Source organism: Phyllostomus hastatus, unplaced genomic scaffold, assembly GCF_019186645.2.
Source record: "Phyllostomus hastatus isolate PE091 unplaced genomic scaffold, TTU_PhHast_1.1 phas_contig_1, whole genome shotgun sequence".
Classification (NCBI taxonomy): Eukaryota; Metazoa; Chordata; class Mammalia; order Chiroptera; family Phyllostomidae; genus Phyllostomus; species Phyllostomus hastatus.
Window position 1 is genome coordinate 19,291,903 of NW_025333498.1, and position 12,811 is coordinate 19,304,713.

At 37.3% G+C, this 12,811-nt stretch overlaps 1 protein-coding gene across 6 annotated transcripts in view; it reads left to right on the forward strand.

The window, feature by feature from the left end:
* Positions 1-12,811, forward strand: part of METTL8 (methyltransferase 8, methylcytidine) — a 73,564-nt gene that overhangs the window by 32,048 nt on the left and 28,705 nt on the right. For 4 of the 6 annotated variants that reach the window (XM_045831891.1, XM_045831867.1, XM_045831859.1 and 1 more), the window contains one exon: positions 3,994-4,148. In XM_045831891.1, the coding sequence (XP_045687847.1) occupies positions 4,006-4,148 (143 nt within the window). In that variant the 5' untranslated portion in view covers positions 3,994-4,005. Of the gene's footprint in view, positions 1-3,993; positions 4,149-11,992; positions 12,175-12,811 lie in introns of those variants that run through there. The other 2 variants (XM_045831876.1, XM_045831885.1) reach the window with 1 other exon arrangement.

Consider the following 12,811-nt stretch of genomic DNA (forward strand, 5'->3'; position numbering starts at 1 on the left):
TCATTCTCACAAGTAAATTTCTGTTTTACTTCTGGTAGTGAACTTGTACAGAATTTCTAAGTTTTGATGTTTTAAGATTTCATTATTATTCAATTAATATATTTTATAATTTACCTTCCCATTTACTAACTCGTGTAAATCTTTAACTCATAGTTTATTTAAAAGTATATTGCTTAATTTCTAAATATTTAGGATTTTTCTAGATATTATTTTAAGTTTGGATGAAAAAGCAAAAATCAACAGTATGCTTCTGTCAGATAAGTACTTTAAATGTAAACACACAAATACATTTAAAAAAGATATACCATACACAACACTGCATAAGAAAGTTGGTGGGGTTATATTAATATTAGACAAAGCACAGTTCAAGAAAATTACTATTACTAGACATAAGAAAGGGCATTTATTATGTCAATTCACTAAAAAACCAACATTTAATACTGTTATGATCAGAAAGCATACTCTGTATGAGAAACTTTGAGATGTATTGAGACTTGTTTGTAGCCTAGGATATATGGCCTGCCTTGGCTAATGTTCCACGTTTACTTGAAAAGAATGTGTATTCTGCTGTGTTATTAGAGATATAGTGTTCTTTCTGTGTCATTTAAGTTGCTTATGTTCAAATCTTTTATATCTTTATTGATATTTTGATAGTAACTGAATACTGAGAGAGGAATATTAAACTCTCCAAGTAGTATTGCGAATTTGTTAATTTCTTCTTTTAGAAGTTCCTGTCTATTTTCGCTTTGTGTGTTTTAAAGCTTTGTTATTTTGTAGCATATTTTTCAGACTGTAAGATGCATCCCCCCAAATTTGGGAGGAAAGGGGGGTACGTCTTATAGTCCAAATATAGCTTACCTGGCTCACTGTGGGGGAGTGGGGTCACAGATTATTAAATATTTTACCACATTTTTTGCTTCAAAAATTTTTTTCCTATTTTCCTCTAAAACCTAGGTGCGTCTTATGGTCCGGTGTGTCTCATCATCCTAAAAATACAGTATATGCACATTTAGGGTTGGTATGTCTTGACGCATTGGCCCCTCATTATTAAATGTTCCATTTTAGCTCTGTAATAGTCTTTTTTAAAATCTACTTTGTCTATTGATACAACTCCACCATATTTTTCATGCAATATTTGCATGATATCTCTTAAAATTTTGATCTATTTGTACCTTTATATTCAAAGTGCTTCTCTTATAGACATTGTATAGTTTATGCATATTGACAGTCTATGTCTTTTAACTGGAATCCATTTACATTGAATGTAATTACTGCTATGGTTGGGTTTAAATATGCCATCTTGGTATTTGGTTACTAATTGTCCCATCTGTTTTTCCCCTGTTCTTCCTTTCTTGCCTTCTTTCAGGTGAATGGAATAATTTGAGCTGTACCTCTTTATGTTATTTCAAATAAAAATACTACTTACCCATTCAGCTTCATTTTGCAAATAGTATCTTAGTTAACCTGTATTCAAATTAGGGTATGCCAAAAGAGAGTTAGGAGAGGGCACATAAAGCGAGTGGGACACTCTGGTAGCAGAAACCAACTTTCTCCGCCAGAATACTGGCTAACCCTGCTCTTCTTTCCCCATCACCAAATGGAATCGTGGCCTAGTAGACATCATGCTACCATGACAGTCCTAACGTGAAGCATGCATTTCGTAATCACTATAGTCAATATAACTGCATAGCTGCCTATAAACTGTCACATTCTTCTGTCCCTTCCTTTTTCCACACTGTAAAAGTCTTAGGAGCCACCCTGGAAAATATGAAGTAGCCTCCTTCCAATTAAATTTATGTCAGACAAGTATCATTTTTTGCGTAATCAGTCAAATAATTCATGAGCAGTTTGAGGCCGCCTTTCAAAGCTTGCAATTTACTTGAGAAGGCATTTATGTAATTTTATTATGTATTTATATTATATTTATTATGTCAATTTGTATATTTATATAATAAAGATAAAGAGCAATGCAAAGCTGTGATGTTTACAAATAATAAAATAGATAAAGATACTTATTTGGTTAATTAGAAAAACAGCTGCCTGAGCAGGACAAATTGCCACATATTTAGGTCCTGGCTACACTCTGCTCTCTCTACAGACTGACAGCCAGCCTGCAAGGCACACACGCCTCTGACATCTTCCTGAACTGCCTGCCTCATATCCAGTCTGGTTATGACTTTTTGTCTCCAACTGTCTATAGAGGTTCTTGGTCATTTATAGTGAGAGGAATACATACATATTTTTCTCTTTCTTCCTCTTCTTTTATATATAGATATAGAAAAGCACCCTGTGATTATTTGAAGAATTGAAATTTCATTTTGATTCAGATTTCCTGGGTGGAATATGTTTACATCATTTTACACTTTTGAGCATGAATTGCCTCTTTTTCTAGTTGTAATCAGTTTCTACTTTTCAGCATATAGAAGATTTTATGAGTAGTGTTCAGTGCAGAAAGAGGGCTCTAAAAATAATTGTGCAAGTAGGGTTTTGTGAGTCTTACATGGCACACTGGCAGGGGAAAAGAACAAAGGCACATCAGAGGAAAGGTAGTGGTAGGCGGAGCATTTAACTTCATTTGCTTCCACCAAAAAGCATGTTTTTAGTGGAGAAGGGAAAATAAACAAGAAACAGGAAATCAGCACTAGCTATTGAATGTTTCATTTCTCATCATTGTTAGTCACATTTGAATGGAACCATTACAGTCCTTTTTGGTGTGTATAACTAAGCTTTTTTTTTTTTTCCAAAAGGAGTATCTTGAGTCTTATGTACAAAAACACAAGATGTTTTTGTCATTCCACAGTTCCTTTTGGAATTCATGGCCTTAAAAGCCATTGACTTTCAATAAGGTGGTAAAAGGTGTACAATACATGTCATTTTTATGCCTAATAGCACCTTGGGCGGTCTCTGATGCGTAGTACGTACACACACCTTAGAGCATCTGTTTCCATCTGACAGCTTACAGTGTTCGGCTGAGTGTTGAGGCAAACAACGGAATGGGAGTGCAACGCCCAGCCGTGTTGCAGTGTGTCCTCACTGGGGAAAGTAAGCTCTTCAGAGCTTCTTTCTGATACTTTTCCATAAACATTTTAAACTGACGTATTTGCCAATACATAATGAAGATGACATACTATTTAAATGTTTATTCTTCCAGAAGTGAGAATGGATTTGGCTAGTCAACTAATGAGCTAGAATTAACGTGTGTGTTTTGTACAGGGAAACCTGTTTTGCAAATATATTACTGACTGTTCTTAAAAGTATATGTATACAGGGTTGTCAGAGTTAAGAATTGCTGGGGTCATATCTTAATACAGTATTTATTTATTTGACTATTTTTCATATTATTTAGCTCAGCCCAGAGGATGAGACAATAGGTTTATTTACCTATTCTGCTACTGTACTTAGGGTTTTAGTCTAGTGGTCACAAAATATCCCCCAGAAACATTTTTTCCTAGAATTCCAAAACAAAAATAATAAAATCACTTTAGAAAACTTTTTAACACACAAATCCAGGTTCTGGGCTTACATGCTCTGGCCATATACTAATTTTAAATAAGCAAATACCAAACAAAGCACAGTTGGTCAAGCTGTGACTTATAAAGAACGACAGCCAGGGCCTTGGCTGGGTAGCTCAGTTGGTTAGAGTGTCAGCCCAACATTCCAAGGTTGCAGGTTTGATCCCCAGTCAAGGCACAGACAAGAATCAACCAGTAAATGCAGAAATAAGTGGAACAACAAATCTCTGTCTCTCTCTCAAATCAATAAATAAAAAATTAAAAAGGAATGCCAGAATTTGTGACACACCGTAAAGATTCTTTTTCCTTCTCATAATCTGAAAATACTTGACGATAAAAGCTATCACGCCCATCTTTCATTTAAAAGTATTTAGTTTTCGTGTCCTTTCTTCAGGTTGTAAACCTTCTGGACCAGTTTTTGGCTATTAGATAAACAATATACTGTTTAATCCATAATGACTAATTGTCTGTTATTTTTTAGGTCCTGATTAAGATGAATGGGATTTGGAGAAATTCTCTCTCTTGTCTAAGGATAAAAAAGCTGCCTCAAAGATACCAAAGTGGCTGTCACCCAGCGGCCCCTCTGGGATCAAGGATTTTAACTGACCCAACTAAAGTTTTTGAGCATAACATGTGGTGAGTTGTCTTCTTACGTCTGATATTACGTATGTGTACTAAACGTCACCAGTAGTGTTATGTTTATTTAGTGCCAAGAAAGGATTTTGAATGCTGATCACTTAACTTATGTGGTTGAGGCTAACTGATCCCAACTTAAGAGTTGCCAATTCCACTTTCAAATTCAATCCTGTGCAAATAGAATTGTAAAAGTGAAACTTTTCAAGTGTTTTCCTCAGCTTTGGGTTTCTTGCAGGCCCTCCCTGCTCACCCCTGATCCTGCTTTGCTAGTATATCACTCTGGGCTTCTTTTCTAGGTAGAATCCTCTTCCTGCCCCACAGGTCATTCTTCTCAGCAAGCACTTGTCACTCAGCAAATGTGTATTCAATACTTGCTGCTTAATAAACACCAGAGAGTACACACTGGTGTGACCCTAGTCCATGCTTTCTGGAAATTCACCCTCTCCTGGGGAAGATAGTGATTTACAGGAAATTTTGATAATTAGTGATATAAGGCAGCAACCTTCTTATAAAGCATATAGGTAGGTATATGCCTTGAAAGAATAATTCAACAATGCAAAATCACTTCTGTTTTGGCGTAGTGAGGAAGATCTCTTGTTTCTTTTTTAATTTCAGCTCTATTGAAGTATAATTGACATATAAAGGAAGATTTCTTGCCCTGTGGCTCGGTTGGAGCATCAACCCGTATACCAAAAGGTAGCGGGTCCAATTCCCGATCAGGGCGCATACTAGGTTGTGGGTTTGGTCCCCGGTCAGTGCAAGTATGGGAGGCAATGGATCGATATCTCTTTTCCTGCCTCCCGCCAAATCAATAAACATATCCTCAAGTGAGGATTTAAAAATAAATGAGTAATAGTATGTTTTGCTTTGTTTTTAAGGAAACTATCCAACACCCAAAGACATATCCTAACTAGGTAAATGAAACCTAGCTATAGGACTTAATGAATCTGACAAAAAATGAAAAAGAAGCAGACCCTCATAAAGACTGCTCACTACCCAATACAATCTTCCCCTCTCCCTGCCACCTCTGACATTCTCAAGTTACAGAAAACTGGAGAAAATATACCCAGGCTTCAAACTGGAACTTACAGGGAAAGATAAACAGGTCTCTGGGTAAGGTTGAGTATCAAGATAATTTATCTGCAGAAAAACAGAATGAAACAAAAGAAAGAGGGAAGAAAGAACATTTCATGCATTATGGGTTAGTTTTCTTTTTTCCCAATATTTTATGTAAAGGGAATCAGAGAATATGTACTGTCTTTTTTGTCTGGCCTCTTTCACTAGCATAATTGTTTTGAGATTTATCATGTTGTATGTATCAATAGTTTGTTCTTATATTTTGTATTTTTTTAGATATAATTAACATATAACATTATATTAGCTTCAGGTATATAACATACTAATTCAATATTTGTATATATTGCAAAATGATCACCACGATCATTTAGTTAACATTCATCACCACACAGTTTTTTTTCTGCCCTGGCTGGCGTAGCTCAGTGGATTGAGCGTGGGCCTGTGAACCAAAGGGTCTCTGGTTCAATTCTTATTCAGGGCACATGCCTGGGTTGCAGGCCAAGTCCCCAGTATAGGGCATGTGAGAGGCAACCATACACTGATGTTTCTCTCCCTTTCTTTCTCCTTCCTTTCCCCTCCCCTCTCTCTAAATATAAATAAATAAAATAAAATATTTTTTTTCTTCTGATGAGAACTTTTAAGATTTTTTAGCAACTTTCAAATATATTATTATTAACTATACTCACTGTGCTGTATGTTATGTCCACATTTATTGTTGATAAAAGACTCATAATCAGTATATAAAAAAGCTCTCAAAATTTAATAACAAACCCAATAAAAATGGGCAAAGTGTTTGAACAGACACTTCACCAGGAAGTTACATAGATGGTAAATAAGCACATGAAAAGATGCTCAGTGACATTGGTCACTACAGAAGTCCAAATTAAAGTTAGAGTGAAATACTGCTACGTACCTATTAGAACAGCTAAAACTCAAAGTACTGACCATACCAAGCATTCATGAGGGTGTAGAGGAACTGAAACTTTCACACACTGCTGGTGGGAATATAAAGTGGGAAAACTACTTTGGAAAACAACTTGGCAGTTTCTTAAAAAAATTAAACATACAAGTATTTATTATCTTGATCATGGTAATGGTTTCATGAATATCTACATATATCAAAACTTATCCAACTGTGCATTTTAATATGTGAAATTTATAATATGTCAATGACACCTCAATAAAACCATTAAAAATAGGGTTACATCCATATACTGGAAAATAATATTGCAGTTAATAGAAATGAGATATATATATTGTATGGCTATGACAGTTCAAATGATTTTCTACTGCCATACATCAAGGTTAACATTTGAGTATTTGTTTTATTGTTAGAAAAGTATGAAGACCTTTTGCTATATGGATAAACGGGCAACAGGTAGGAAGTACATGTGAGCATATGGGAAAATGTACAGCAACCAAGGAACTACAAAGTAAATAATACGGTACCTTTTGAGAGAGAGAAAAATTTAAGATAACACCAAATCTGGTGGCATTGTAAATTAATACAGTTTGTTCAGTTATCTTTTTTGTTTGTTTGGTCTCATCTTTTATTTTCGCTACTGGCTTTTTAGCTGTACATTTTTACTTTATTTTCAGATGTTATTCTAGAACAATAGTTTAAAACATTTTGGTCTCAGGACCCCTTTACACTCTTAAATCACCGAGGATCCCAAAGACCTTTTATTTGTGCGGATTATGTCTATCGGTAGATTCCATATTACAAATTAAAACTAAAACATTGAAAGCATTTATTAATTCATTTTTTGTTGTGAATTTATTTTTTAATTATTTTATTGTTCAATTACAGTTGTCTGTATTTTCTCCCCACCCTTCCCCCACCCAGTATTTATTAATTCATTTTAAAACAGCAGTAAACCTATTACATGTTAACGTAAATTATATATTTAATGAAAATATCTATTCACAAAAATATGCTACAAGGAGGGGACTGCATAATCTACTGGCATACCATGCACTTTGAGAGGATTTTTTACTTACTCATCATTTTATCACATCACACATGGATAATTTGGAAAAGGTTAGTTCTATGTTTTATGTAGCTCTTCCAAATGCTAACAATTTCATTATACAATATTTAAAAATTACATTGGTTAACATCATCACTATTCTCATCATGAAAAGTCCCTAAGTATTGGGAAGTTCTCAAACTTACGGTTGTAGACATAACTTTTCCAAAATTCTAATTTTTGCCCAAAAACACACAATTTATTTTTAGCAACAAATTGTGTCACATGTTTTTCTTAAAGTAATAGTTCATGTCATTTACTTTCAAGATTGCCAAATACCCACATCTGAATAACTATAATTTCTCTACAGTTGCTCTTTCAAGTAGAAATAGAATTCCGTGGGAAAAATGCAGACAGTTTAGTTCACAGTGCAAACATTTGTGCGAGTGACTTTCGACAAGTCGGTCATCGACCCTCCGTGTGCGGCCGCAGCGGTGCTCTGTGTGTGCTTCCCCGCTTGTCACAACGCACATTAACAACATGTGCACCCAGGGGTCGGCGTTTTATAAAGTAATTTTTACTGCTTCATCAAGTGCATTTTTCAACGAATTGAATTTTTCCAACAAGAGTTAGTGTATTCTTTACCACCCACTGGATGGGAGTGTAGAGTACAGTGACCACTAGGGCCTCCACCTTTTCTCATGTGAAGGCAGTTGCACTTTTACTCACCTTTGTTTTCACACCATCAGTCCAAATGTCAACACAATGAAAAAGGCAAATAACAGTATTATTATGAAAAGAGTTTTGACTTACTGGGCCACCTGAAACAGAAGACCACATTTTGAGAACCACAGTTCTAGAGATTACAGTGTAATGCTTCCTAAACTTAAAGAGTCTACATAGAATTAATATGGTACCACATAGTATAAAATGTGACAACCTTACAACATGATTCTGCTTATCCATTCAATTATATTGTTGCCATATAATTGACTTCTCTATATGTTATAAGTTCTGTGATTCATTGTTATTATTCTTGCTATTTATAGTTAATATTTTTTTAAGAAATTAAGAAAGAATAAAAAACAATTGCCTTTTGTAATTACCCACATATTTATATCACTTCTGGTATTTTTATTCTACCCTGTAGATCTGAGTCTCTATCTGGTATCATTTTCCTTACCCTGAAGTCTTTCTCTGACATTTCTTGTAGTGTAAATTCTGCTGGTAACAAATTCTCCCAAAGTTTGCTTATCTGAAAATATCTTTATTTTAAAATTTTGAAAGATATTTTCACTGCATGTAAATTCTAGGTTAACAGATTTATTTTTCTTTCAGCACTTTAAAGATGTCATTTCTTTGTGTTCTGGCCCCCATTGTTTCTCATGAGGAGTCAGCTGTGGTTCACATTGCTTTTCCCTGTATATAATAGCTGTTTTTAAGATTTCTCTTCATCTTTGGTGTTCGGTAGTTTTCTGTGTATTTTTCTTGCCTGGGGTTTGCTGTGATTCTTGGATTAATGGTTGCCTTTTTAAAAAAAAAATCAGATTTGGATAAATTTGGGGCATTATTTCTTCAGTTTTTTTCCTTCTTCACTCCTTCTCAATTTATGGCTCTTTAGTTTACGTGTTTCTTAGACCAATTTGTATTATCCCATAGGTTACCAAGATTTGTACTTTCTTTCTTCTCTCTGTTCTTCTGTTTGAACAATTTATATACCTTAAGTTTTTAAGTTTACTGACCCTTTCATTCTGTGGTATTTATTAGCTGTTAAGCCAACCCAATTAATTTATAATTTCATAATTGGATATGGGTTAGTTCTGGAATTTTCTCCTAATTGCTTCCATTTCTTTGCTGAGGTGTCTGCATCTGTTTATTTATCCTGTCCATGACTTCCTTTAAATCTTTGAACATATTTTGAAAAGCCGTTTTAAAGTCCTTGTATACTAATCCCAGCATTTGGGTTTCTCTGAGTCTGTGTTTGACGGCCTTTTCTGGTAACAGGGGTCACGTTTTTCTGTCCCTTCACATGCCTATAGTTTTGATAGTAGGGTGGGCATTATAGATGATATCTTGTATGAATCTGGATTATGTTGTCGTTCTTTAAGATTGACATATTGTCTGGCAAGTGGTTAAAGTACTGCCAATTCTTGGTCGGGTCACGTTTAATTTGAGGTGTTGTTAGGGTGATGCTATTTTGGTATTGTTCTGACTATAGTATGACTCTTATTCCATGGCATGGCATTCCTGGGGTCTTAACTGCATGCCTGAGGTATTCAGAAAGATCTTTCCATTCTGCCTTAGCCAGAACTCTGGTATCTCCAAGCACGGAACCGCCTATGTCCAGTCAGCTCTCTCTTTCCACCATCACCCCAGAATCCTCTTCATAGGCCCAGTGGAGTCTGTCCTGTGGGTGAACAGCCACCACTAGCTAAAAACCTTAGGAGAACTCTTGCAGGCTTCAAGGGCCTTCTACTCTGTCCAGCTTCCTCTCCTTCAACATTCTGCTGTACAAAGTCTCACCACCTTCTCAAGGCACAAAACTGCCACTCTGTCAGACAGCTACTCTCTGCCCAGACTCCACTTTTGCACTCCAGTCTAGAATGCATCCCAGGCAGACAGCAGGGCGAGTGAGGAGACTGACCTTTTGTGTTTCTCTTCTCTTAAGTATCACAGTCCTACACTGTCTGAAATGTAGTCCAGTGCCTAAAAACGGTTGCTTTATATACTTTATCCAGTCTCACCATTGCTTATGGCAGGAGGGTAAGCCCATTACCAGTACACTGTCAGGGCCAAAATCACAAGTCCTATATAGAAGTTTTAAATCAGAATTATGAAGATTTTGTAGCTATGCAGAAAAATGTGTATTTGTATATACACAAATACAGGAAGGGAATTTGAAAAGCTGACTTAGGTTATTAGAATACCTAAATGACAGGCAAGACTTTTTACCTTTAAAATTTTTTGTTATAACTATGTCATAAACATAAATTTATTATAGAATTAAGGATTATTGAAATAGTTTTAAGCTGAAACTAATAAACTCTATTTTTTCTTTTACCTAATAATATTTTATTTTTAAATCACTAGTCACCTAATACATTTGTTAAAGTTGTCTTTAAATTTTGTTGTATAATGAGATTTTTACATATGCAATAAATGACAAAAACAGAAAAACATTCTACCCACACAGCTTACACTGGATGATTGGTTTACATCTGATTGTTAAAATTATAGAGGAAGTGACATCACATTCAGAAGAATTGTCTATAGGTAGAATCCTCAATACATTAGCATTCAAGGTAAACAACTGATACGTGTGTTTTAACATTTCCAAAGCAAGACAAATGCACAATTATTTATGCTGTTATAGCCATCAACTTAAAGCTAAAGTAAGGAATCATCGTTGAAGTACATCATTCTCATAAAGGAATAGGAAATACACACACATAAACACACATGAACTGAAGTCATAGTATAACCAAGCAGATAGGGGCCCGTCCACAATGGCACCTTGGTGAATGACCCAACAATCAGTATTGGAAGGAAAAGGTCTTTATTTATGATATTCTAACTCTGGGGGGCTCTAGGAGCACTTCAGCTCAGAGCCCACCTTTCCCATGAGGCCCAGCACCTCCCTTGTTCCCCAAAAGGCTATAAGCCAGAAATGCCAAAAGTTCCCCATGTTCTTATCTTTTTTCAAAGATTTTATTTATTTTTTTTCAGGGAGTGGGGAAGGGAGGAAGAAAGAGAGGGAGAGAAACATCAGTGTGTGGTTGCCTCTCACATGCCCTCAACTGGGGACCTGGCCTGCAACCCAGGCATATGCCCTGACTGGGAATCAAACCAGTGACCCTTTGGTCCTCAGGCTGGCACTCAATCCACTGAGTCACACCAGCCTGGGGCCCATGTTCTGTTCTTAAGCCAGCTGCACAAACAGTTCTCCAGTCCCTCCGGAAGGTACCAAAGTCGCCATCCTTACACACCAGTTCTCTTCTTCAGGATCTGGGATACATCGTCATCCGTCTTTGTGTTATAGTGCAGTAAAGTATGTGTCGTATTACACTGGATCATGGAGAAGTCCAGGAAAGGCACAAGTCTCAAGAGTCCAGAAAGAGTTCGGGTTTGCATGGCAGCAGGTCAGCATCTCACAAGGCCAAGTCCTTGGTGGCTCCAGAGGCAGCTAGAGCAGGCATGATCAGAGCAGCAACATGTCTCCTCCCCCACTACACCAGGCCACATGGCCAGATCCTGGCTACAAACTACACAGTTGCTTGCTTACTTCTCCCTCTTATATGGCTGCTATATCACTCCTCCCTCATGACCCTCCTACCCTCTTCCGAGCCACATGGCTGAATCCCTACAAACTGCATAGCTGCTACTTCACTACCAACATGGCTCCTGCCTCACTCCCCACCCTTAGTTTCAAATCCTGATCTGGAGCTTCCTGCATGACCTCATCTCCAACTCCTCCCACTATGAGCAACATTTGCCAGATTTCCCTGTATAGTTTACATTCATTCGGCTGCCATTCCCAGCCAGGGCAAGAGTGACTCAGTGACCCAGGGGAACCCACCTCCCTAGCTATGTCATGAGTCAAGATATACCCTTAAAGTCATGTCCACCTAGTCCCAAAGTGGCAGCACAGCTATTAACACAGCTATTAAACTAGCAGCGGAGTTGCTGTAGATATGCAAAGTATCTTAATCCTGTCATCCACTCTCCCTCATCCCCCAACCAAGGTTTGTGGGGGGGATTATTCTAACTCTATACCTCATTACAATTCTCCCCTTTCAGATATTGGACCCTCTTTAATCTTATAAAGGACAATGGGAGAAAGTCTTGAAATCTTCTGGAGCTACTTCCTGCTGGCCATAGCTGCGATCCTACCTACTCTTGGACCCAGGGATCCCTAGCAGAGTGGGGGTGTGGAGCAGAAAGTGGCCTTCACATGTAGGGAAGGACCCTGCAGTGTGCAGGTCAGTTGGCTGTCCCTAAAGGATGACGTGCTCGGTGTCCACGGGTGGGCATTCCTCAACATGTTGACATCCTTGTCATATTCTGGAGGCAAGAGATTTGGCAAGAGGGTTAGAAGGCACAAGTAAATCTATAACTACTAAATGACAAAGGCAGGGACCAATTCGACAATGGCCTACATTAGGAAGAGTGGCTCGTCTGGAGGAAGGTGTCAAGGCATGTCACACCTATCCAAAGCCATTTTGCTTACTATACTTAGCTGGGCTGAGGGGGATATTTTAGGATTCCCCCCTTTTTTATTTCTGGGCCCTTTCTGTCCAAGCCATTAGGGTAGATGGGAACCAGTTTTAAAGTGAAGCCCACAGGAGGCCCCATACTTCACCAACCCAACCACTCAGTTCAGTCAAACTGTTGAGTCTCAGGAGGTGGTGCTGCAGATGGGCTTCTTAAGTGAGACCTACATTGTATAAACAACCACTCATGTAGTGAGATTATAGGCTTATGCCCTATGAAAAGAGGAGGAAGAACACACATGTTAATTCACACAACAACCCACAAACCAGTCTCTGAGTTTGCAAGACTGTCTTTTGGGAAGGCATCCAGTTGCAAGGCCTTTGCTGGCGTGACATTTAACAGTGA